At 42.9% G+C, this 27,931-nt stretch overlaps 1 protein-coding gene across 13 annotated transcripts in view; it reads right to left on the reverse strand.

Moving 5' to 3' along the window:
* Positions 1-16,689: 16,689 nt before the first annotated feature.
* ARHGAP32 (Rho GTPase activating protein 32) overlaps positions 16,690-27,931 on the reverse strand; it is a 318,023-nt gene continuing 306,781 nt past the window's right edge. For all 13 annotated transcript variants that reach the window (XM_055356379.2, XM_063693674.1, XM_031016043.3 and 10 more), the window contains 3 exons: positions 25,733-26,611; positions 24,064-25,043; positions 16,690-22,770 (listed from right to left, as the gene is read on the reverse strand). In XM_055356379.2, coding sequence (XP_055212354.1) covers positions 20,518-22,770; positions 24,064-25,043; positions 25,733-26,611 — 4,112 coding nt within the window. In that variant the 3' untranslated portion in view covers positions 16,690-20,517. The remainder of the gene's footprint in view (positions 22,771-24,063; positions 25,044-25,732; positions 26,612-27,931) is intronic.

A 27,931-nucleotide genomic window follows, 5' to 3' on the forward strand; every position in this document is an offset into this window, starting at 1 on the left:
TTTAAAAATGTATAAAGAAAACAACAAGATTTTTTCCTGAGCCGATCTCTGAACAAAAGGGCTGCAACTGAAGTTTGACCATGACCCAAAGTTTCTTCAGAATCTCTTCGCAGCACACTGAATACCCCCACCCCCATCAAGGGTATTCTCAGCTGCAACGCCTGCCTCCTGGACAACGACCTGGTATTAAGTGTTAAAGAATAAATGCTAGTGGTCAGAGCCCCTTTGCTGAAAGTCCCAAGAGAACTTCTGCTCCTGATCGTGCAGAATTCAGCAATTTAGAACAACCTTCCAGTTGAGAAGAAATTAAAGAGGTAGATAAGATCTTCTAAAAATTGCTCTTGAAGGCATTATTAGCTCTTGTTAGTGTGGTAACAAGATAATGATGAATTAGTAGGGAAAGATCTAGGAGTGAGACCAGAGGCCCAGGGAGAAGAGCCAGCAGCCAGGACCACTTTTCCACCTGAGGCCTGTGTGGGTTCTAGAGGAGCTGGATGAAAGGCGGGTGGTTGCCTGCGGGGCTGAGTGCACCTGCCTTGGAGTGCAGAGCCCCCTGGTGTAGGGTGAGCCTGTGTGTGGCTGGTGGCCTGATGAACCCTCTTCCTTTTGGGTTGGGATCATGGAAAAGCTGCACCCTAGGAGCAAACTGAACAGAAACAGACGGCTTTCAAGGCAACTGCAGTTCAGCCTTAAGCTATCTCAATCTCTGAAATTGGAGGAGGGTAACTCCAAGAGTTACCCTGTACTTCTGAAATTGGAGGAGGGTATCTCCAAGGATAACTTGGAGTCATCCTATGCGTAACTCCCAGTGTTATGCATCCTGAGATGCATGGCAGAAGCAAGCTGAAATCCTCTCTGGAGGAAGGTGATATTACCCTAGCCCTCAAATTGCTTTAATAAATAATGTTTCAAAAATAATATTCAGCACACAATGAGGAATAACACGCACACAATAAGAAAAGGAAATGAGCTAAGAGAAAACAGGCCATAGAAACAGGCTTACAAGGACTCAAAAAATAGGAGCTATTGGACATGGACTTTAAAACATCTATGTGGCTGGGTGCGGTGGCTCAACGCCTGTAATCTCAGCACTTTGGGAGGCCAAGGCGGGCGGATCACCTGAGTTCAGGAGTTCCAGACCAGCCTGGCCAACATGGAGAAACCCCATCTCTACTAAAAATGCAAAAAAAGTAGCTGGCCGTGGTGGCAGGCACCTGTAATCCCAGCTACTCAGGAAGCTGAGACAGGAGAATCGCTTGAACCTGAGAGGCAGAGGTTACAGAGAGCCGAGACCATGCCATTGCACTCCAGTGTGGGCAACAAGAACAAAACTCTGTCTCAAAAAAACAAAAATAAAAATAAACATCCACGTATACATGTTTAAGATGACAAAAGACAGTATTGAGAATTTTGGCAGAGAACTGGAACTATATATGTAAAAAAAGAATATTTCAGAACTGAAAAACTGATTCTACTTTTAAAACTCAATGGATGTGGCCGGGTGCAGTGGCTCACGCCTGTAATCCCAGCACTTTGGGAAGCTGAGGTGGGTGGATCACGAGGTCAAGAGATCGAGACCATCCTGGCCAACATGGTGAAACCCCGTCTCTACTAAAGATACAAAAGTTAGCTGGGCATGGTGGCACACGCCCAGCTACTCAGGAGGCTGAGGCAGGAGAATCGCTTGAACCCGGGAGGCGGAGGTTACAGTGAGCAGAGATTGTGCCATTGCACTCCCGCCTGGCAACAGAGCAAGACTCCGTCTAAAATAAATCAATAAATCAATAAATCTAAAAATAGTTATGGAACTTGTAGAGTGATGAAAAACACCCAGAATGAAGCATGGAGAGACAAAATACAGGAGACAGAATGTTAAATTAAATTAAATTTGGGCTGAGACTGACTCCTTTCTTAAGTCCCTACATAAAAAAATTGCAACCTAACTTAGTATGTAAACAAACTTGCAACTAACTTAGGAGTATTTCATAACAGACAGCTGGGTGTCAGCCAATAACAGCAGCCAACCTTCAGCCAGTCACAGGCAGCCAAGTGATCAGGCCGCGTTCAAATAAAGCAAGTGCCAAGCCATCAGCAATCAAACTGTTACTGTAACTCACCTGGGATTTTCTGTCTATAAAGATTCCCTGCTGACATCGCAGAGTGAGCTCCCTGAACCTCCTCACGTTCTGAGGGCTGCCCAATTCACAGCTAAGCAAATCATTCTTTGCTCAGTTAAACTCTGTGAAATATATCAAAAGTTTTTCCTTTTAACAAGAGTAAGAGATAGAGAGGATATAGTAAGAGAATCCAACATACATATACTTGGAATTCCAGGAAAGGAGAATGAAAATGAAGCAGAGACAAAATCTAAAGAGAATGGCTGAGAACTTTACAAAAATGCTGAAAAATATTAAGCCACGTATTTAAGAAGTTCTACAACTCTAAGCCAAAAACATTTAAAATATATATATATTTAAATTCATACATATATGTATCACCTCCATATCTATACACATTATAGTAAAAATGCTAAATAACAAAAACCAGAGACAAAGAGAAAATCTTAAATGCAGCTTGAGGGAGTAAAAAAACAAACAAACAAAAAACAATTACCTTCCAAAGAGTAACAGTTAGACTTAAATCTGACTTCTCAACAGAAACAACAGAAGTTAGAAGACAATGGAAAGAAAATAAGAGCCAGCCTGTACCCGATGAAAATGACCTTTGAGAATGAATTCAAAATAGAAACACTTGTGGCCAGGCACAGTGGTTCACACCTGTAATCCCAGCACTTTGGGAAGCCGAGGGAGGCAGATCACCTGAGGTCAGGAATTCAAGACCAGCCTGACCAACATGCTGAAACCCCATCTCTACTAAACATACAAAGGTTGGCCGGACATGGTGGTGCACACCTGTAGTACTAGCTAGGTTGAGGCAGGAGAATCGCTTGAACCCAGGTGGAGGAAGTTGCAGTGAGCCGAGATTGTGCCACTGCACTCCAGCCTGGGCCACAGAGTGAGACCCTGTCTCCAAAAAATAAAATAAAATAAAATAAAATAAAAATAAAATAGAAACATTTTCAAATAAACAGAAACTAAAAGAATTCATTAATAGCAGACCCATACTAAAAGACATTCTAAAAGATGTTATCCATGCAGAAGGAAATGGTCCAAAGTGGAAGTTCAAAGATAGACCAGCTATAAAGGAAAAATTGGATAAATCTAAATACTTTAAAGTTAAGACTTTATTCCTTGAAAGATATCACTAAGAGAGTGAAAAGATCAGCCACAGACTGGGAGAAGATACTTACACAACACATGAAATGAACAAAAGATGCCTATCTTTCCTTACATATTCTTAGGCAAAGCACTCCTTGAAATTAAGAGACAAGACAAACACTGAAAAAGTGAGTAACAGGCAACTCACTGAACTTATAGACTGATGAAAAATAACCAGAAGAAAACATGGAAAGATAAAACAATGTAAAATACAGAAGAGAGTATGTTAAATTAAATTAAATTAGCGAAGGAAATGGAAAGGGCAATGCAAAGGGTTTTCTGGGTGCGAGAATGTTTCTGTTGATCTGGATGACGGCCACATGCGTACTCACTTTGGAATAAGCCTTACTTGGCACTTTCTCAACATATTATATTCTACAATACAAAAGTTTTTATAAAAAAGAGTGAAACTGGAAAAAAAAGGATAAATACTGGGTTGTGGGAGGGGTTAGAAAGATGAGCTGTTGGAAAAACACACAAAGAACTTCAATTGTTTTAGCTAATGTGCTTGTTTTAAATTGAGTCATAACTTCGTAGTATTCAGTTACTTATGCTTTATAGTTTAACAAGTATGCAAATTGCTTCTAGTTATTTGGTTTTTTAATTTAAAAATTAATTTTAAAAAGACAAAATGTTAGAAATACATATAGTCATTTATATCCACCCATAAGTGATTCAAGATGAAAAAGCTGGCAAACTCTGTTCCCTAATCCAAACCCTTAAGAAGCACAGGGAAATCGGATGATGTTCTGCTGAGGCCTCAATCAGGTGGATCAATCTCCACCCAAACTCATAGAAACAGACCAGGAGACAGAATGCATGTGGATTCTAAAGGTTTCTTGTTATTTTTCTGCAGAGCCTGAGGCCTGAGGTAAGCCCTGAAAAAATTACTGGAGAAAGAAGTACGTTCAGGATTAGAATCTGAACCCCCAAATTCTTCTCCAAGGGAATGCCCTTTGGGCTGTTGAGAAGGCAGCGGAACTCTGCAGACAGACACAGCAGACACGGTGGACCTAGCCATGAAATCTGCTGAAGTCCAGGGAGTTCTTGCTCTTCTCCCTAGCTGAGGTCTCAAGCACCTTTTCCTGGCTGCTTTGACCCTCTCTCCCTCCTTAGCTGTAATACTTGTGGGTCCCTAACCTGCAAATGTATTAGTTTTTCATAGCTGCTGTAACAAACCTAGTGGTTTTAAAAACACATGTTTATTGTTTTGCGATTCTAAACTTCGTAAGTATAACATGAGTCTCACTGGGCTAAAATCAGGTTGTCTGCTGGCTGTGTTCCTTTCTGTACTGTCTAGGGGAGAATTTCTTTTCTTGCCTTTCCCACTTTCTAGAGGCTTCCCACATTCCTGGGCTCATGGCAGTCTTTCCACATCTTCAAAGCCAGCAACAGCAAGTGGAGTCCTTCAACACTTTGACCTGGATTCCAGTTCACATCTCCTTCTCTGTCTTTTTCTGCCTCCCTCTTCCACTTTTAGGAACCCTTGTGATTACATTGGGCCCATGAATAATCTCCCTATTTTAAAATGAACTGATTTACAGCCTTGATTCCTCTCTCTGCCACATAACCTATTCATAGGTTCTGAGCATTAGAACATAGACATCTTTGGGGGCCATTACTCTCCCTACCACGGCGCTTCACTAGCTAACCAGGCTTGCCTGCTCAACACACCTTCCAGTCAGCTGTGTGTGTGTGCGCGCGTGTGTGTGTGCTTGTGTGTGTGTGCGTGAGCATGTGTGCGTGCTTGTGTGTGAGGGGTGTGTGCATTTGTGCATGCATGTGCGTGTGTGGTGCATGCGTGGGTGCGAGTGTGTGTGCATGTGCGTGTGTGCATGCGTGCGTGTGCATGTGTGTGCATGTGTGTGCGTGTGTGTGTGCGTGTGTGCATGCACATGGGCATATCATTCAAATTTGAATTGGTAGCCACTGATTGTCAGACATGAGGAAAGTTTCTGACATACGGAAGAGGAACAAAAACAGATGCAAAGAAAATTAACGGGAAAAAATGCAGGGGACAAAATAATAGTAATAATTCCCTCTCATATATCAGAGAGAAAGGTACTGCCTGGATCCATTAAACAAAACAAGAATATAGAAAAGAACATCCCAAGATCAAGAAAGAATTCTTGGAAATTAAAAATATAGAAGATGTAAACAAATTCCACATCAAGGTTGTTTCATAAATGAGTAAATATCCCAGAAAGTAAAACAAAATGTCAGACATGGACAATAGGAAAGAAAAGATAAGAGAAATTGAGGATCAATATAGGTTCAGTGGCCCACGAGGTTCCAGCATCCAATTAAGCTGATGTTCAGAAGGCTCACTGAGAAGAAAATACCAAGGAAAGAATTCTGTAAATCCCCAAACTGGAGACCGATGGAAGGGGCCACTGCCCAGCACTATTAGTGCAAAAAGACCCACGCAAAGAAACATCATCATTAAAACACAGAAACACCAGGAAAAAAGAGATTTAAGAGTTTCCAAAGGGAAAATAGTTCACATGTGAGGATCAAGAAACAGAATGGCATCAGACTTCTCCACAGCTAGATTTGCTGCAGAAGACAAAAAGGAGTATCATCAAAATTATGCGGGAAAATGATTTTCAGACTAGGATTCTGTATTAAGCCAAACCATCAAAGAATATAAGACCAGCGGGGTAAAAAGGTACGTTCAGACATGAACGGTTACAAAAATTACTTCCCTTGCACCTTTTCCCACTATAAAGAGGGAATGGCATAAGACAGAGGAAAATGGGATCCAGGAAACCAGGGATTCCTCTCCAGAGAGGAAAAGGGAACCCCACAGTTATCCCAGCTGTGACTCAGGCCCAGAGAAGAGCTACTCTAGATTTGGCAGGAGGGTGAAGCATCAGCAAGCACTCCAGGAGAGAGCTCTCTTACCTGCCTCTAAGAAAAAGAACACGAAGAAACAGATCCTTGATATTGGGCGGAAATGTACACTTCCACGGCAGAGGCTGAGGATGGAGGAACTGGCACACAACAAATACTATTGATTAAAGGGTTCTGCACTAACTAGCATAGGAAAATGGGGATGGGGAAGCCTGTGTGTGTTGGCGGGCTGCGGAGGGCAGTGGCCTGCATTAGTGAAGAGTGTTATCCTCTTCCTCCTTATTAGGAAGTCGGTACAGATCGTCTAACACGGAAAAATCTAGAACTAGCACATTGTCTAGACATAGGGTGGTAAATACCAGAAGAAACATCCAAAAGAGTTTGAAAAGTTTGTCTCTGAGCAATAGAAAGTGAGAAATGGGAACTGCTGTTTTATCATAAGCCTTGTGATTCGATTTGACTTTTAAAACTAATTACTTGCATTATTTTCATTACAGAAAAGCTGTGCTACAGATGGCGGCTGTGATGGTGTGAAAATCTTCAATTCTATGGCGCTTTAGACTAATTCTCACATCCCACTGGCCATGGCCTTACCTTCCACTGTGCGGTATTTCACTCTTCTCAGAGCATTTTCTCGTAGGTTACTTGATGCGTCCCTCAACAGCCCTGTGGGAGTCGTGACACAGTTTCTATCCCCATTTTACGGATAGAGGGTAGAGGCTTCGAAAAGAAGTAACTTACCAAAGTCACATGGTCAGCTTCCTCAATTACATGTGGAATCCAGCAGGTATAAATAGAAGAGTCACATAGTTCTTAATAAAGAAGCTATGACTAAAACCAAAAATTTCTGACACTTAGTCCAGGTTATTTTTAACTAAATGATGTATCCTGAAATGTTTTGTTTTTTGTTGGTTTTGTTTTTTAGATGGAGTTTCGCTCTTGTCACACAGGCTGGAGTGCAATGGCACTATCTTGGCTCACTGCAACCTCCTCCTCCCAGGTTCAAGCAATTCTCCTGCCTCTGCCTCCCGAGTAGCTGGGATTACAGGCACCCCCCATCATGCATGGCTAATTTTTATATTTTTAGTAGAGACAGGGTTTCCCATGTTGGTCAGGCTGGTCTTGAACTCCACACCTCAGGTGATCCACCCACCTCGGCCTCTCAATGTGCTGGGATTATAGGTGTGAGCCACTGTGCCTGCCCCCTGAAATTGTTCTGAAGAGTTGGTGTGTGAATAAAGTGTTCCTTGATCCCTGCTGTATACTTCCTCTGAGAAAGTACTATGGTGTAGTGTGGCTATCTAAGAAATGATGCAGTTCAAAGCAAACCAGTTTAATCCCTTATTTTGTAAACCTATGAGATCATGCCACCTTCTCGGGGAGGGGTGGGGTTGGAGAGATTCCCAATAACAATGAAGTTCCATGAAGTGAAACTTGGATGATTCTGACTGGGGCCACGTTCAAGCCCAGAACCAGTGAGCAGAAGTGGCAGGTCCTAGAAGGGAGACTGGAGGGATCAATCTTCCCCAGGAACAGTGGCTCCTAATGTGCAGATGAAATGGAATCACCTGGGAAATTCTGTTGGCAATACAGGTTCCAGGGCCCACGAAGAGACGACGGTTTGGTGGCGCAAGCCTGGGAGTCTGTATTTTTGAAAAGCTCTGTGTGGGACGCGGAAGCCTCCAGGTTTGGAAACTCTGCTGGGGCTCTGAAGCCCTGCCTGGACTTAGCATCTGAAACTGAAAAGCCAGGGTCTAGATGCTTCCTACCGTTTTCTAAAAATGGCAATAAACAATACTTGAGAATTTAAAAGCATGAAATCATCCTTAGAAATCATGGAGTCCCATAATGAAAGCAAACCACCGCTTGAGTTCTTCTGATTTTTATCCAACCTGTTCATCTTACCCTTCTTTTTTTCAGGGCAACTTCCAAAAAAAAAAAAAAAAAAAAAAAAAGCAGCATATCAGCTATCCTGATCAGCGTCCAGCATTTGCTGCCTGGTCACTGCCCTTAAAACTACCTTTGTAAAAGTGGGATCAAGAGATGAGGAAGAATCACACTGAGTCACCTATTCCATCCCGTATCCTATCTTACCAGGAAGCTCAGTGAATCTTTCCAATCAACAGGAACACTGGTGAGTAAAAAGCGTGTCACTAGCACCATCTGGTGGCTTCTTAAAAATACCAATTTCTATGCAGTAGGCATGTTGAGTCTCCACACATGAAGGGACTCCTTGTGGTTACAAACGACATTCCTTTCCTTTCCAAAGGCTGAGTTTAGGCAAAATAATAAAGTTTGTTAAAGTGACTGTTTCCAGCAACCCCTTCCTTTCTTAGCTTTATATATGTGTGTATGTATTTAACAAGCAAACATAGGTGAGTGCATGCCATGTGTCAAGCTCTCATGGAGCTTATGAGCTAGCGAAGGGATAGAGACAATTAATAGATAAACCAATAAGTAAAAATACTTCTGAATGAGAAGTTCTGTTTGGAAAATGAAGAGGGTGATGTGATCAAGTGACTACACCAAACTGGGTCATCAAGGCAGGCCTCTGACGAAAGACAGGGAGGAGCAGCAGCCTTGCCTGGCTAGGAAAAGCGCTCAAGGCAGAGGGCACGGCTTGCATAGGAACCTGGAAGAGGAGATGAAATCAGAGGGGCAGATCTCACAGGCCAAACTGAACCATTTGGATTTAATTTAAGGCTCCTGGAAGTCTTCGGAGGGGCAGGTGCCAAGAGGAGCGAGAAGGGAGAACGGTGCCCCAGAGGGGAGGAGTTGCATGCACTGGGCAGCTGGGCAGGGAGCTCCCCTCAAGGCGGCACAGGACATCTCCTTATGGCTCCACAAACATCACACAACCTCAGGGTTGGGAGGGACTTCCAGGTTTGCTCCAATTACCCATTCCGTGTCTCCATCCCCCAACAACACCCTTGCTTGATGATCACCCAACTCTGATCACTTCCACCGCTTAAGGTCCATCAGAACAAGCCTAAGTCCTTTTCTTCTGTGAGCCCTGCATACACTTGGGCTGGCTCTCATGCTTTTCCTTTCCCCCCCAAGCCTCCTCTCTTTCACTGCCACGTGAGTTATAGGTTAGCTGCATGTGCTGCTGAGGAGCTCGTCAGGTGCCTCACTGGACAATATGGATGGCTTTGGACTAGCAGTCAGTCACATTCTCTAAGGTAGGGAACCAAAGGTGCCACTCGTTGCAAGAGGCAATCATACCAGAAAGCCAAGGAGATGACCCAAGAGTGGGAGAGGACATTGTTCTGGAACCTACATCTGTGATTAGTGTAGCAAAGTATTTTTTGAGTCCAATGTTGGATACTTTTTCCTAGCCTCAAGGAAGCTACTCCTGCATGTTTTAGCTTTTTAGGAGAAGGGTCGTAAAAATAAGAGAGCCAGTATAGCCTTTAGGAACCTAATAATTACAAAACACTGGCAGGAACAGAACCATCTCCTACCATAATCAAAGTAAAATACTTGCAAAGTGGTACCGAGAGGAACACCCAGGAAGGGGGGCGTCTCTATTGCAGGACCAGGCAACTGTGAAATTCCGTCATGGCCACTCCTTTCAGAGGGTTATTGTGGCTCCTGGGATTCAAGGGCATATGGGGTATTGGGAGTCCAGTAACTTTATAGGGTGTAGGTAACATCACTGTTGTCTTCTCTAAAACTCATATAACTTAGAGAAGCAGATCATTCAGGAACTCACGTTTTCCTAGATTTTACTATCTCTTAGTACATAGGTTCTACATGCTTGTTGAAAACGATCCAAACCTTCATTGTTCCTTCTCTTCCAAAGTTGCTATGGCCTGGAAGAGAGTTCCCATTACACCTTCTCAGTTCCACACCCTAAGATGCTTTGTAGGGTAGGTGTGAGTACAGGAAGAAAGTCTTTCCCGGACACCTAGAACATCACCCTTCCTCTCCTGCAAGTAACCCCCGTCCCTACTTTCCAAGCACTGCTCAGAACTGCTCTCCTTTTATGACTACTTCTACCAGTGTCTAGTCATCTGGCAGTTGGATTTTAGATCATGTAAGCCTACTTGTCTTTGCTTCTGTGACCAGCAACCAACACCAGTAGTCCAGGTGCTTGTAACATATGAAAGTAAACCAAACAAATGATGGGATTCATCCTTGCTACTGAAGTAAGATGTCCTGTTATATTTCAACACCCAGTACAAAGGGGTTCCCAGCCCCTGCCTTTTACAAGAACTATCATATAAATAGCTTAAGTTTTTTCGTGTCTTATTCTGGGCAACGGTATAGCAATGTTTTTAACAGCAGTAACGAACTATGCTTACTATAGTGCCAGTTGTTGTGAGTTTTTGCATCTGTTAACTCATTTATTTCTCATGACCCATCAGTTTGTAGATGAAACCAAGGCATACAAAGGTTAAACGCTCTGCCCAGTGGCATACAGTGAGTAATCCATGTGGAGCTGAAAGTCACACCTGCACATGGATACTGGGGACCCATCAGCTCACTCCTTCAGGAAAGGTTGGTGCACATATTATGCTATAGTGTTATTTCAGGCACTAGGATTTAAATGAGCAAGACAAAGCTCTTATCCTCTTGGAGTTCACATTCCAGAGAAACTATAGATAAAAAATAAATAACATAAAGCAAGTAATGGGATAAGAGTAGTGACATGCTACATGAGATAGGATGGTCAAGGAAAGTCTTCTCTAAGGGGGTGGTGTTTGAGCAAAGACTTGAAGTGCGGGAGTGAACCACATAGATACCTGGGGCCTATGCACCCCAGGGGGAGGAGTGTCAGTCAGCACGAAGGCTGAGGTGGAAGTGGACTTGGCATGTTTATGGGAGGACAAGGAGGCTGATGAGGCGGCAGTGACAAGGCAGAGGGAGGGTGGCTGTACTCGACTTTCAGCAGCATTCATGGAGCCCCCCCTGCCCCTTTGCATATCTTCCATATCTCTGCAGCTGGAACAAGACACACCCTCTCTTTATTTCCAGAAGCTTCTTCTTCTCCAATATATGGTTAGAAGCTTGTGGATGCAGGACCAACCTTCTGCTACCATTATGAGGTCTCAAGAGTGACACCTCATCTGGCAACCTATGCTGCCCCTCAATTTCTTTTGCCCTATAAACTGCCAGTCCTTGAGCTTGTCTTGGGGGCTATAATTGTCGCTCTCTGCTTCAGGAAGCTAGAGCACTCTTCTTCCGCATGCTACTGCCCTTGTCAGTGACAGATGTCGTGGGAGAACCTGAGTCGAGAGTGGAGTGGGAGGTAGACGTCCATGCTGTGCACTGCTCCCAGCTCTGCTCTCCTTCCAGACAGGGGGTCTCATGCCTTTAACTCGCACCTTGCTTGTACTGGCATGGCCTTCAGACTCATTCTATCTGATGAGTTGTGAGCAGGAACAACGTGTGTGACTTCTGGACCACATTTTAACTATCCATGCAAGCTCCTCCAGTGTTCTCCTCCCTTGCCTCACCATCCTAGGAATTCAGTCTTAGGTGATGGGGGTAAGGGATGCCAATGGCTGCTCAGAGGACTGTTACCCAGGAAAGTTGCCTGGACCTGCAGCAGGCTTGCCTTGAGCAGGAAAAACACCTCTTTTCATGTCTAAGGCATTGAGATTTTGGTTGTGTTACTACAGCATAACCCTAGCCTAACCTGATTAATGGGAGGAGTTGCGTTCCCTGCAAATCAACAACAACACAGTGCCCTAGCCTCGCAGGCACAACTACGTTAGGGATTCATGATCTTTGAGGATACACAGTGGGCATGCAGTCTAACAGTGGTAAGAACTGCAGGCTCTGGGGTCACAGAGCTTGGGCCTGAATCCCACTTAACCTCAGAGATATAAACTCAGGCATATTACTTAAAACTTTCTAGGCTTTGATTTACCTGTAAAATGGCAATAAAAGAAAAAATGTTACCTCACGTAATTGTTAGGAAGAATGAGTTAATATTAACATATGCAAAATACTCAGGATAGCCTGGTACATGATAATTGATCAATAAATTTTTAATGATATTAGCTGCTATCAGTGCAATTGCTATGCTCTTTTCTCTGGAAATGCATTTTGCTTTAACTGATCTAGAACCAGGAAAATATATATGTGTTTAAGAATAATGAGGCCAGAGCCAGTGGCTCATACCTGTAATTCCAGCACTTTGGGAGGCCAAGGCAGGCAGATCACTTGAAGTCAGGAGTTCAAGAACAGCCTGGCCAACATGGCAAAACCCCATCTCTACTAAAAATACAGAAGTTAGCTGGGCGTGGTGGCGCACATCTGTAGTCCCAGCTACTTAGGATGCTGAGGCAGGAGAATCACTTGAACCTGGAAGGCAGAGGTTGCAATGAGACAAGATAGTGCCACTGCACTCCACCCTGGGTGACAGAGCAAGACTTTGTCTCAAAAAAACAAAACAAAACTTCATTATTTACCAAGTTTTACTATCCAGAAATGGAGAGCCAGTCAAATCCCTCTCTCTTTAGCAACTGTTTTGTAGAATACCAGGCCTGCTTTCCCCCATTACTTCTTTTGCAGAAATTCACCATGTTGCTTCTACTCCTGCCATCTCATGTATTGAATGAGCCTGTGAGTAACTAGGGCAATACAAGAAAGCGATACCTGCAGAAGGCACCACCCACTAGCAGAGAAGGTGAAGCTCACAGAGGTTCCTGGACCACTTCCCTGAACTGGAAAGTTGACAGATGCAATAGATAACCTAGCACTAGACATTGTTCTGAAATGTAGACACAGTTCAGTCGTCATAGTCGGTGCTATCTGGATAATGGTTTCCACTGAATAATTACACAAGATTTTTTGGTTGTTATTCAGACTTCATGGTAAGCAAGGACCTTCTCCACTACTACATCACGCTATAGGATTCCCTGTTAAGTCCCATTTTAACTGCCAGGGCTCTCTTCCTGCGAGATCCAACCATGGGAGAACTTTCCGTTTATTTTTTCAGAAGGGTTGACCCTTAATAAATTCTTAATGATACAATAGAAAGTGGTTAAATACTTAATGATACAAGCACAATATAGCCCTCTTCCCTTCTATTGCTGCATGGTCTTGTACTATTTCCAAGTAAAAGTTCTGGGTAACTTTTATTTGGCACTTGCTCTCCTGCTGAGCCCTGTACAAACACCTACTATCTAATTGAATCCTCACGGCAACCCTTCATAGGTACTATTATTCCCACTTTAGAGATCAGGAAGTCATGGCTTCACCAGAGTTTTAGAAATAATTTTAGAGGGTTTAGTGGGTCAGTAGAGGTTTTAGAGTTAGTAGCAGTCCAGATTCAACCAGCCAACTCTCAAGTCTGCTTTGAGTCAGTGTGTGCAGGTTTGACTTTCAGCTCCACATGGATTACTCACTGTATGCCACCGGGCAGAGCGTTGAACCTTTGGTTGAGCCTTGGTTTCATCTACAAACTGATGGGTTATGAGAAATAAATGAGTTAACAGATGCAAAAGTCTCACAACAACTGGCTCTACAGTAAGCATAGTTTGTTACTGCTGTTAAAAACATTGCTATACCATTGCCCAGAATTGATAAAATATGAAAAAACTTAAGTTAATTATGTGACGATAGTTCTTGTAAAAGTTTTGATGAGAAAAGAAGGAACATCACTTGGTCCTAGCTATTTGTTTTCCATGAGTGCAGTATTTGATTTTTTTGTTTGTTGTTGTTGTTTTTGAGACAGTTTCCCTCTGTTGCCCAGGCTGAAGTGCAGTGGCACGAACTCAGCTCACTGCAGCCTCTGCCTCCCGGGTTCAAGCAACTCTCCTGCCTCAGCCTCCCAAGTAGCTGGGAGTACATGTGTGCCACCATACCCAGCTAGTTTTTGTATTTTTAGCAGAGACAGGGTTTCACCATGTTGGCCAGGGTGGTCTCGAACTCCTGACCTCAGGTGATCCGCCCACCTTGGCCTCCCAAAGTGCTGGGATTACAGGCATGAGCCATCACACCCAGCCAGAGTGCAGTATTTGAAAAAGTTAGCTGTCAAAAAGCAAATGTGAATTAGCTACACTTCCCTAACCAGACCAAATGTCTCAGGTCTTCTTAATACTATATAAGCATATAATAGGAGGCATTAGAGTATTCAGCCAGCAGTATTTTATCTCCTTTTTAAAGAATGCTGCATTTTCTATAGTTTGTTCAGTTCAATTAGTTCTAATTTTTGCATGCCATTGTTATTGAGTCTGGGGCTTAATATTTATACCAAGGGGAGAGAGAAATTAAGGATACATTTCTGTTACCGTATCACCAAAGTGAAGGGGAACCAAAGTGTGAATGGGAAAAGGTGGTAACCTCAATGAACAAGAGACGGCTCCCTCTGCAAGCATATTAAATGTGCTGCCTAGATCTGTATTTCTCAGCCATCTGCACCAGGATTACATGGAGTGGGTACCAAAACTAGATTCTAAGTCCAATCCCAGTCGCACTGGATCAGACCATCTGGTGGTTGCTCAAGAATCTTAACTAGCTCTCCAGGTGTTCTAAATGGATTCTGAAGTTTGAGAAATACTGGCCGAGTTTAAAACATAACTAGTGGCTGAGAAATCTAGGATGCTTTTCAAAAATTTTTTAGAGAATTAAGAACACGAATTGCAAATGACTCAGTGACAGCTGAAGCTGTTTTGTCTACATATTCTGGTTTCTTAATTGTGGATGCTCAAACTGTCTTCTAGCCTAGCATTCTCCTATGGGGAGAAACACTCTGCAGTTATTAACAGGAGAAATGCCACTGCGTCTAATCACATCGCTTTCTCACAGACTGTCAAATGAAGGGTGAACTCTTACAGCTTTGGTTTCATTCTCCCTTCTGAGCATCTTATACACTAACATCTCCTTCCTGAGACTCAGCTATCCAAGCCCTTTGCTAGGAGAAAACAAGAGCCTCAGAGTAACAAAAAACAGACAATACAAAGTCCACACGATTCAGGATAACCTTTCAGGACTCCAGTTCAGAACTACTTTTGCTCCCCAGATTAGAATTACAAAGAGAAAAAGGAAGAGGAGGGTTTATAGGTAGTTCCTAGACAGTAACAAAAAATGACAGCAGCAAAGACATACGAAACTGAAAAAAAGGGGTACAAAAGCATAAAAAGAACTGGTGTTAAACCACTTGGTATAAACGCAAATCTTTTATCTCAGTGTGCCCCCGAGGATATCCCTAAGTTATGCGTGGTGCAGTAATCTATTGATACAAGTGATGAAACTACACTGGCCACAAAATTTGTGGTTGGAAATACATTCTGGAAGTATTTTGATTCAAGTGTCTAAAATAAAATTACACCTTATACTTTTTCAGAGGTACACTGTCAACTGTATGAAAAACATGACCAACTAAAATGTCTTATTTCTGGTGTTTCCAGATGCCCAAGGTTTTACTGGATGGGGAGTCAGTGTTACTTTAAAATGTGCCTCTTCCTGTACAACCACAAATGACTAAAATCTCAACCAGCAAGAATGTATGTGTTACTGATTCCTCAGTGATACACATTTTAAGAGGTAGGTACCATATTTTTGTCAGTATAAAATAAGTTTGGTGATGAAATAGTTGGCATGGAAAGCAGAGTCCTGAAAACTCAGAAGACCCAGTGGAGCTGCGGCTGTATCTTTTCTTTCATCCCATCTGAGCAGTTTCCATGGGAACACTTATTCAGGTCTGAGGACGCTTACTAAAGCAGATGCTGTATCTTTGCTGAGGTCTGGAGTGTGGTATGCAGGCACAGAAAAGACGGCTGGCTTACTAGGGCCATCTGGAATAAACAGGCAACTTTTCCTATTGCTGGCAAGAAAAAAAAATAGGGCCCTAACACCTCAAAATGAAGAATGATTTGCAACTTGACTCTCAATAGGAAAACCAATATTCAACAGCTGAATATTGAGGGTCCTCCCCGCCTCACCTTTAAGTCCTGGTTGATACTGAAGTATTTATTTTGAGAACTGTGGCAGCAGAAGAAACTCTGGAGCCCTGCTGGGCAGCTGGGTTGCAGTACTTGGTTCACACCCAGAGTCACTGTCTCACTGACACTTGATCTGGGTTTGCTGCGAGCCAGCTCACCACAGGTGGCCTCATCTGGGGCATGATTCTTTTATGGTCATTTCACCCTTAAGAGAGAGAAAACAGGATGTCCAAGATGTTTCCTGGGAATCTGTAAAGATATGGTTTTATTCAGAATCCCCTTTGAAGGATCCTGAGATAAGCTGATTCAGTTTCCTGAGAAGTGCACACTCGGGAACCAGGCTGCAAGAGCGGAGTGCGGACTCCTTCAGGAGCAGGAAGCAGCAAGTCAGCCCAGACTCTCCAGGATGGATCAAGAGGCCTCCACCGCTCTACAGGGAACAGTGTTTGACTTGGGGGAAACGTGGCCAGGCAGCAAAAGGTGGTAAATAGATAACGACAGGAGACACTTAACCCCTTTCCTCAAATAGCGTACCCCTGGGCATAACAGGATGTGTCATGAAAACATGTGTCCTTTGGTCCTAATTCCCCAAATCAATCACCCCCACTATCTCATTATAATTCATATTAGGTCAAAAAGGAAACACATACACAAAGCAGTCTGTTTTAACCTGAAATAATTCTGTTGATATTTGAATCACTTTCAGTGGGACATTTGCTTTAAACCACAAGATATCTCCATCTCCAGGTACAAAAATCCCTTCCTCCCTCCCCTGCCACCCCCCACCCCACCCTGCAACCAAAGAAACAAACAAAACCCAAACCCACAACTCAGCTTCAAATAAGTTTGCAAGAAATGAGACTCTAAATATTTACATATGGGGCAAGAAATAAATCACAAAACTATTTACAAAAATACACAAGCTTATATGCATTAACAATTTACACCAGTTCACAAAAATATTAAGACATAAAAAAACACTATATAAATTAAAATTAAAAACTCAAAAGTATGATCTAAGACTTCCTAGGATGCTTCTCTCATGCAGGTCATGGTTGAAAAATCAGGTTTTGCTATCTCAGAATCTAAACTGTAAAACCATTTTTATTCTTTGAACATTAACAGTACTAATCAGATAAGGAAAAAAGACCCTCTGTGCACACTGACATTATCTTGCACACGTTATAATACACCATTCCTGACATTTCTGTAACACACAGTGCTGAAAATCACATGCCTCTAACCATGTGGAAGAAGTAACTCTCTGACATACTTTTGCTTTCATTATTACTTTCTTACACATTCTGCTCAAGCAGTACTTTGCCAACATCCTAAATGGGTGACTGACAGGGCTGAAAACAGAGAAATGGACTTTGCAGGCTCCTTCTTTAACTAAAGGGGCAAATTTCAAATTTACATCGTTTGCATCTATTACTGCTCCAAATGTGGTAACCTACTCCTCTGTCCCCACTCACGTTAGTTAACAGTCCCTCCTCTCTACAGAATTAGTCCTAGAATTTTTCAACCTGACCCTAAATTTTAAAAAATGCTTTGCCATTGTAAGAAATGTGCAGGCCCTAGTCGTGGGACCATCCCAGGGACTTGCATGTTTGAAAGGAAATTGAATATAGTAAGAAATAAGGCTCCAATGAAATTTATTAATAAGAAAATGGCACCTCTGGGATTGTTAGCAAAATTTTTAGCCAGACGTCCAGGGAATATTTATTTCAATCAGACCAAACTGTGGAATCAGAATTTTGCCAAAAAGATAAAATCTGGAGGCATGGCTATGAAAATGTCAATAGGATTAAATCACGGGTTTAATGTATAAGGCAGCTCCATTTCCTTGATCATAATGCTCCATGTCAAAATTTGAAAGTAATAACATTCAGTTACCCCATTTGTGAAGTCACACACAAGGTGGACTGTGCTGAGGTATCCGGCTCACAGTGATTTGCCATCCGGTTTCCACCCCACAACATTAGAAAGGGAAAGATGCCGGAAAAGTGTTTCAAATAACTGAATCCAAAGTTAAGGCTGTTGCTAGCATGCATTAAATGAAGCAACTCTAGATTTGATCTAAAGTTTGTGTTTCACGCTTGTAACAGTAATTGCAATCATCATTCTGTATTCAAATATTTACCTGATATTTCTAAACCCACAGGACATTTATTAATAAAGAAATTGTTTCGAGGAATTAACCCTACTATTTATAAAATAGGTTTTAGTTTCAGGACTAAACAATGTGTGTGACAACAAATCCACAAATATTAAAACTGGACCAGACTCCCTGGGTTACTTTCTGTAGGCTCTCAGTTACTTAAAGCCGTGTGTATCTCCTGGTCACAGCAGCCCCCTCTTCCTAATCTCCATGCTGCTGGTGAGAACTTACAGGGCTGGTGTGGTCTCCAAGGGGCAATGGGTTGCCTACTTGACAAAAATATGATTAAGGTAAAAAAAATTAGTGCCACATATTCACCAAAGGTCAAACTCCTGTATGTAGCACCCAGGGTGTTTTTGTGCCAAAGGGAAGTATCCTATCAGGTTTCCTAGCACTTTGACTGTAAAACAGTTGGTTCTGCACTTTTAATGTAGAGGCCTCAATTTCCACAGACTTTTTCACATATGGGTGTTTCAAGGTTTCTACTACAGTTTTTACGGCATCCCTCCAGTGAATTCTAAGGGAACAAAAGAAAACCTTATAGAATATTTCCACATATCAATGTGTTGTTCTTGAAACATTTTATTTTTTTCTAAATATAAACCCTTAAAATGCACATTATTTTTTAAAATAAAAACTGGCATGAATCCTAATCTTTATACAATTTCACAGCAATAATAGCAGCATGATTTTAGCCTCTTAAAAGATTTCCTCCTTTGCTCTAAATAAAAATTAATTTCAAGTTCTAAAAAGCCAGAGCAGCAACCATCCAGTAATTGGAATGCAATTCTCCTAGTGTCTTCTACAGACCAAGCATTTAAAATACGTGAATGTACAAAACTTGAGTATTATTAAGAGTTATGGAATGAAATGACAATCTAAACTCGTTTTGTAAACATAGGACTGCCTTGCTAGTCTGATGTATTTTGGGGGATGGAGGGAGCTGAGAACATAGAATGGAGTTGGGCTACAGAGTTCCTACTCTAATAAGGAATGCAACTTTCAAAAGTCGTGGGTGTTAAACATGTTTTACATGTCTCCAGAGTTATAAAGAGCTATACCTGAAATGCTGGTGTAGATGGTAATTACAAGAAGACTGTGACCACACAAGTATAGAGTAAGCAAACGACAGTAATGCCTTAGGACAGCAATAACTGCCCAGAACTCCACTGGTGAAACGGGGCTGTGAACTAAGCAGTTATTGCAGGAACTTGCAGTCTAATAATAGATAATGCGTAGCTACTTAAATTCCCAGGGACCCCGTACTCTGGTTTAGGAACAGAAACAAACATGGAAATTTATATTCATAATAAATTATGTGTGTCTATCCAGTCAAACCATGCTGGGCTTTTTTTTTTTTTTTTTTAATGAAAGAAAGTTGATAATTTAGGAAAACCAATGGTATGACATGTTTTACTAGAATTACAATTCACCAAATCTTATTGAGGGGTGGGGTAAGAAGAAAACCTGAAGGCAGGCAATGCATTAAAAGCATCAATAGAGATTTCTGGTGCTAATAAAGTTCACTGACAATAAGAACTTTACTTTCTTCCACCTAAAGAAGTTTCCTTAAGTACTAACTTTTAAAAGTCCCTTCTGTCATGATATGAGCCCGTTCACTGAACCGTGAGGAACAAGGATGAAAAATAAGAATAGAAAGAGTATGGTTCAGCCTGAGTCTAAGTGGTCTGGTGTTTTATGATGACTCTACCAAATGTTTAATTTAAAGTCTCAATTTCTTATTTTTAATTATAATGTTGCCAACTGTCTGACTGACCTTGAAGGATCAGGGATTTTTCCACGACTCTAACTGAACACAAGATCCTTCTCAGACGGGGAGAATGAAGTGACAACAGTGTGTCGATCTGCGCAAGTTGTGCAGCTACTGAAGTAGAAGCAGGAACACAACAGGGAATGCAGACGCCTACCAGGAAATCGATGTGAACTGCTCTCAATTATGCAGCAAATACTAAGAAGAAAGGACAATGCTGAATTCAAATTCAGTTAAAGGCAGTCCTCACGCTCTTTCAAGCTAGCCCTAGATGGCAAGTGTGTCCTGAGACAGGTTTCTCTACTGGGTTTCAGCACGGGGCTTTACCATCCTTCAGATCTTTTCTAAAGACAAAAATGACAAAGTCTATAGATGGAAGAGGGGGTAATGAAGCAGGGAAGGGGAAAAAGATGCTGATTTGTTTACTTTTATTATCTTTTTTTAAATGTGGTCAGGGGTTTTATAGTATTTTTTGTTTAATCTTTTTGGTTATTGAAAAAAATAGAACAGTCCACTGTCCAGCAGAGGCTGCTTCAACTCTATTGCTCGCAGGGCTCATTCTGCATGGATCTGTGTTTCAGGATGCTGCAAGGACAACTCTGCGGGCAGGAAGGCCCCTTGACCCAACGCTGTAGCATAGGTCCTGCTCTGTGGATGGGGAAAGCCAGGGGGCACGTACGTCCCCATGCTGCCCCCTCCAAAGACTCCTCGCTGGTGCTGAGGCAGGGAGTGGTAATCTTCCAGGTTATCATACTGGGACACAACAGTCACACTGCTCTGGCGCTTGCCGTGTGGTTGGTACTGGTACAGCACACTGGGGTCCCTCTCCACGTTCTGGGTATGATGGAGTTTGAGGCTATGACTCCTCTCTGGTTTAGGGGGTGGGACGATTGACTGAGTGAGGTGTTCTTCCTCCTTGTAGCAGTCTCTGGAGTGTTTCTCTGGGGCAGAAGGCTGCCTAACCCAGGGTCGCTCCATCTCTTTGGAGAGCCTTACCTCTTTGTGGTTCAGTCTTAAAGATTCTTGCCCGGATGCAGCATATTTTACTCCAGAGTTGTGGTAGCTGACTGGCTCAGAAGTGTCTGGAATCCCTTTGGACCCATAATCTAACTGGCCAGCTCCCTGGGGATAAGGAGGCCCATTCTTTGACTCACAGAACTGCCTATGGCTTGCTTCTTGGTGTGCCCTGTGCTCAGGGAGACTGCAGCCCATGTCAGGAAGCTTCCTGCTCCTCAGGCTGCTCTGCTTCTGAGGCAGGGATGGCTTCTCCGGCTGCGTGCTACCATGGCCTCCGTGATGGTGGGCTCTGTCCATCTCTGCCTCGGGATGCCTCCTATAGAAGCGGTCCTCTCCCTCGGGACTGATGGCCTTGGCTGCATGGCGGCTCTCCTTTCCTTCTGCCACTGAGAGAAGTCCAGTTTTCCCAGGATCTGATTTACTACGCAGATGGATGACATAGATCCCACCCAAGTCGTCCTGCACCGCCGGGGTCATGTTATCATATTGGGACATGACAGGCCCTTTCACCTTCTGCCGAGCACGGCTCTCTCTCCGGATGGACTGCATGCGGTATTTTTCCATGTCCTCAAGATCCCATGAGGTGTAGGTGTGCTTTACATCAGCAGCTGGAGGCATGCTGACTACATTATGGTCGTTGGGAGAGAAATAGCCAGTCACGTTGGCCCGGGGACGTGGAGGCAAACCAGCATAACTGTACAAGCTCTTTCCTTGCAGCCTAGGATTGTAGAAAGCAAAGTCTCGATTGGGAAGGCGGTGAAGGGGTCTCAACTGGACTGTGCCATAGGCATCCACATCACACAGGGCCCCATCTGGACTGTAATAGGAACTAGAAGAACTGGAATATGGGCTATACCTGTAGTGGACCCGGCCATTCTCAAAGTAAGGCTGAAGCTGAGTGACATGATAATCTGAGCGGGCCTGGGAGGACTGATATGGCTTATATTGGTACAGGGGTCTTGGGCAGTAGGCTGGCTCATCATCTGGGGGAACTTCTGTCCGTGAAATGGGAACAGAGCGAATCATGGAAGACGGCGGAGCATGGAGAGACTGCACTCTCCGGATGGTAGGGTACGGTGGAATGTCTTCGGGGTAACAGGTATTCCTGACAGAGGAGCTCAAAGAAGACACATACTCGACCCGGCTGCATGGCTTGGAGTGGTGTCCAGATGCGTTTCTTCCTGGGGCCACATATGTGTTATAACGAAGACCCATGGAGGCTGGTGGCTCTGACCTGGCACCATACACTTGGTGCTGCTCCAATTTATTGTGATGGGGAGGTACACTCTGGGGACGGTACTGGCAGTTTGGAGTCATATTGAAATGCAAACAGTTTTCTGGACCAAAGGGTTCAGTGGTGACATCGGGCCTAGCAAAGGAGGAGTAAACTGTTTTCTGAGAAGCATGCTTAGGTTGTGGGACAGGAAGTGGTAAAGGCAATGCATCGTCCACAGAGGCAGATGAAGCAGTGACAAAGGAATGATAATTTGAACTGCTGGTGGCATCTGCACTGCTGGAGTGTATGGCAGCAACCATCTTACTCTCCATCATCCTGGTGGGGGGCAGTGGTGCAGGAAAGCCACAGGGATGCGCAGGGACAGACTCGGCGCGCAGGTGCAGCAGCGGGACCCGGGCACCGTCCCGCACTTTCTCAGGCAGGCCTGGCTGGACAGCTGTAGCCACGGGACACTGAGCAGCAGCAGCACCACCGTCACTGATGAAGGCAGACGCAGGGTCATCCATGGCTCGAGGTTCAGGTGGCCTCTCTGGAACTGGAACTACTCCTTGAACCTATTGAAAGATGATAATACTATGGGTCTATTTTTTGTTCCCTCTATGAATCAAGTACTATTAAATTTGTAACTCACAAATTAAGGCTGGTTGGGTAGCAGCTTGAACTTTCCCAAGCCATGTGGTTGCAATGAATCTGTACCCATTTCTAGGAAAAGAAGGCTTGTGCTGCTATTTTGTACAACACCCAGTATTATCTTTGGAGAACCATTCAAAGTTTTCTAATTTATGAGAAGTTTTAAATGCGAGATGAGGTTGCCTATGGCATAATTTTAATATACAAACCAAAAGAGAGGTTTAGTCACGTAATACTGTAGAGCTTAAAAATACATACCCAGTCTATTAGTCTAGCTCAGTCTCAACACAAAGGACATTTTGTTAAATTAAGAGTTAATTCTATCATCTGGAGAGACTTTTGAAATTCACAGTTGTACACAGTTAGCAGTTTTAGGGCTTCAAACATAGGGAAAGGGAATATTCAAATCAGAAGCTACTGCCTCTCTCCTACCTTTGATTCCACCTTAGTCTGGCCAAAGATAATCCTCATACTGAAAACATGCTATCCTTGAGAAGCAGTAAACACAGCATCCTCCACTAAGGTCTAAAATCTTAAGTCCTATTAATAGTTCAAGGTGACCATATAAAAGAAAAACAACCTGTGGCACTTTCTTAAAATATGAGGAAATTCAGGAAGAAACCTTAGCATTCTGCATACTACATTCTCTCATTGAAACAGGCACCTGACTATGGGACAAACTGCTGGTGAATGCTAGGAAAGTAACAAAAAATCCCAAGGCACTATAATCTCTTATACTTCCAAAAAGTCTGCAAGGCAGACAGTCTTACGAATGTTTTGAGAATGAAGTATTTTCACTGTGTAACTGTGAATAATTGGCAGAGGGTAGGTAAATGACTTGCCCAAAGTCACAATGAGTCAGTGATGGAGTTGGGAAAAAATAAGAAAAAGCAACCCACAACCGTAAAGCCCACTTTGTCTCATTTGATCCTGATCTCTTTGTGTTACTGGAATAAACTACCGAGGCACTTTAGGAAGAAAAGGGAGCAGGTACAGTTAAGCTATAGTCATCTAGGAGCTACTCCTTTCCTGGGGAAAAGCCAGCATCAAGGTAATGGCAGACTCCAACCTCAAATGGGAACTATCTCATGGAAACCAGCCACAGGGCTTAAAAGTAATTGTTGTGTCTGACTCAAAGGTAACAACACACCCTGCTGAAAAGTGACATACCTTTGGTAATAGTATATTTCATCTCACTGCTATCTTCCCCTTCTTACCTTGTGGGAATTATTTAATCCTATATTGGTTGCTGCTTGTACCTGCCCCACAACTGGTGGCTGCTCTGCAGATCTCTGGGAAGGCGGAGGGGGAAGGGGACGATTAGTTCTGTGCGTGCGCTGAAGTGTGGCAGCAGCAAAATCAGCAGTGGTGGGTTGTTCAGCCACATCCCAGCTGGCTTCCTTGGTGCTCATTTGGGCTGTTGCTGGAGTAGTTGTCATGTAAGTCATGGTGGCTGTGCTGGTATTCTCTTCGGGGGACCCAGAAGGAGGGTAGATTTTATCGCTAGGTAAATTAGGAGGTGTGGGAGATTTGTCTGCAAATTCTAAAGGGTGATGGAGTTTATCCACACTTGCACCAAGATAAGAAGGAGGCTGATCTCCACTGTAGAAACGGGGTGGAGACTGGTCCTGATCCAAGAAGGAGACAGTTGGCATACTGTTCTTCCCAGACTGGTCTTCAGGGAAACTTACATGATCATCAGACTTCTCTGAGTCTAAGGGAACTGAAGTAATTCTGGCCTTTTCTGGGTCCCCAGATAAATATGCTTGATGTGGCTGATTCCCTGTTAAGTCTACTTGGTGATGTTGCTCCCCAGATTCAGTTGTGTTGGAATGGGTAGGATCCCCAGTAGCTGTTGTCTCTGGTAGAGGATGGTCACAGTTTCCTGGTGCATTATTCTGGAGGTGGAACTGCTCTGCTGGTTGATCGGTTTGGAAATAGGCCTTATCTAGAGCAACTGCAGAGTAAGAACTGGACAGATTATCTTCAGTTGTAGCCACTGCTATGTCTCCATAATTTGTATACCCAGCCTGAGAGGTCCCTGGTCTCTTCAATGACTGAGTTGAGGCTTGCTGTGCGGACTCAGCTAATGCTAGCGCCAACATTCGGGCAACATTTTTCGGAGGCGGTGGTGGTGGGATAAGAGAGACTGAACTGACAGGAACGGAATCCTGAGGGGGGTCATGGGTAACTGCTCCTAGTGGGAAATTGGGAAAAAAAATGAGAGTGAAAAGGTAGCTTACGTTATCCTAAATGGAAAGCCAAACACTCCCCATGTGATCATTAAAAAATAGGTGCCTTCCATATTTCAAAATGGCAATCCATGATCTTCTATCCCACATGCAAATGCTGTTGAAAACACATCTGGTTCAGAAGGAAAACTAAAACAAACAGTGTATAAAGACTGCAATCTCTTCGTGAATTGCTACAGAGATGGGGAAAAAAAAGCATGTCCCTCACCTGGCTCAGAAAAGATTGCTTAGAAAACAAGCTTCAAGTGCTTGTAGACTGTTATTATGAACAGTTTTTACATTTGATGGTGTAGCTGGCTTATTAACTTGGAAGGCTACAATAAAGATATTTTATTAGAAGAGAAAAAGAGAATCAAGAGCTACGCAGTTGTGCAAAAATTATCCACGAATTCTCACCGTCCAAAGAAATAAGGGGACTTTTGTGAAGATTTGAAGCAGGACTATTGGCCCTTTTGGGGAGTTTTGTTTGACTGCTTTTAATTTAGGGCTCTGAGCCATCAGCACCACCCAGAAAAGCATTCTCTTTGATTAAAGGCTAGCTGTGGACAAATTTCTCTCTTAAAAGGCACAGATGGCACACAGGATTGAAGATCCCTCTTAACTTAAAGAAAGAATGGAGGAAAACAAATGGTACCTGTCTGAGTCTGTCCAGAAGCTACAGCCTTACTCTGACTGCTTGAGACAGACTGATCCTCTTTCCCTGGCAATTCTACTTCTTCAGCAGCCACCTGGTCCAGGGGCTGGACTTCAGGTTCATATGCTTCTTGGGCAACTGTCTCATTTGTTTTCATCTTTACTATCTGGGTGGGGGATCTATTTGTGGCATCCCTTTCTTCAACGCATTTGTCCCAGGTTGAAGATGATGCATTCTGAGCTGTGGTATTTGAGACTGTACCAATGACTTCTGACACCCGTGGTGGTAGGGTCACTGAAATTGGCTCAGATATGCTCATAGAAGGTGATTTGCTTAATTTCCGTCCTATCTTCGGAGAGAAAGCATAGACGACCTTTTCAGTAAAGGAGGATGGCTTAGATGATTTCTCTTCAGTTGGGCTCAAGTCCAGGGTAAAGAATGGACTCAGTTTCTCCTGAAGAGGAGAGACAGGTTCAGAGCTTGCTGTGCTTCCTGGAGTCTGACATTGGCTACCACCTGTTTCTGCATCCTTTTTATTGGCACTTGGTTTATCCTTGGAGTATCCTGGTGAATCTAAAAAGGAAGCACCGCTCTCCAGACATTCTGATTCGGCCTTAGGAGGACTACATTGAAATGACATTGGATCAAAATCCAGGCTGGCTACTCCAATGTCTGGTGGGCTCAAGTCAACATCCTCAGCTGAATGAGGAGACATAAGGGCTGGGATATGAAGCAGCCCTCCTTCCTCCTCACTCTCATTGTCATGAGGCAGATTATCATAGGAGTTACAGCGGTTCCCCAGCATTTCTCCATTAAAAGAGGCAGACAGTGCATCACTGGAAGATCTGGGTCTTCTGGGTCGGAAGAGCTTAGAATCACCTGGAAAAAATGAATAACAATGTCAAAGTAAGAACATCGTAGATACAGAATGCTGTAGTAAGTCACCTACTCAGCACAGCAGTAACTTACTATCTAGGTGAAGGAAGTGTTACTTCTCATTTTCTTTCTGAAAATTCTTTCAGTGCACACAGATCATTTAAACTTGAGATAACAGAACTCCAAAACCAAATGCTAAATAGCAAACACGTGATAGAATCAGAGGGCGAATGCAGTATTTCATGGTCTGGAGAGGAAAAGAACTCAGAATGCTTAGATTCTATTACTAATCCAACACTGATTCTTGGTGTGACTTTGGGCAAGTTTTTCATTTCTTTGTGTCTTATTTTATCACTGGTCCTCATATGACTTATGAGGTGGAATTAATCACTTTGAGTGGCATTTTGAATCTATAATAGCAAAATGGATGGTTTTTTTGTGGGGAAACATCCTTACAATATTCAAATTTCTAAATAAATTGAACTTCTCAATTAAAAAATCTTCATAATCCCATAAAGTATTTACGTATATTTAGTAAAAAATTCCTTTCAGATACTAAACAAGAACTTCATTTTTTTCTTTAAGAATAGGTTTTAAGTTTCCCAAGCAGTCTTCAAGAGTGGCAGAGAGTATTACATAATTTTACGATGTTGCTAAATATCCAACTGGTAAAAAAGAAACTCTCTATTCTATTAGGATTATTTTAATTGCCATAGTTAAAAAGTAATTTAAAGAGGCAGAAACTATCTTAATAAATATAAATATATTGGCCGGTCACAGCGGCTCATGCCTGTGATCCCAGCACTTTGGGAAGCTGAGGTGGGCAGATCACCTGAGGTCAGGAGTTCGAGACTAGCCTGGCCTAAGTGGCAAAACCCCGTATCTACTAAAAATATAAAAACTGCTTAATTATACACTTTATAAAATTATGCTCCCGGGCGTGGTGGCGCATGCCTGTAGTCCCAGCTATTTGGGAGGCTGAGGCAAGATAATCACTTAAACCGGGAGTTAGAGGTTGCAGTGATCCAAGATTGTGCCACTGTACTCCAAACTGGGCAACAAAGCGAGACTCTGTCTAATATATATATATATATATATATGTTCACAAATGTATTGATCACCCATAAAATTAATTCCTTACAAATATCTTCTGCTTAACACTAGTATCCACCTAGCTTGCTGCATTGTTTTGTAGGTTATCTTGACTAGTTTAATTGAAAATCTTGGAAAACTCATATGCTCCCATTGTAAAATCTAAAGGAAACAGTAATAACACAAGTTTTCACTAGACATTAATAAATATAGTTAACTTGAAATATTTTG

Source organism: Gorilla gorilla, chromosome 9 (genome assembly GCF_029281585.2).
Source record: "Gorilla gorilla gorilla isolate KB3781 chromosome 9, NHGRI_mGorGor1-v2.1_pri, whole genome shotgun sequence".
Lineage (NCBI taxonomy): Eukaryota > Metazoa > Chordata > Mammalia > Primates > Hominidae > Gorilla > Gorilla gorilla.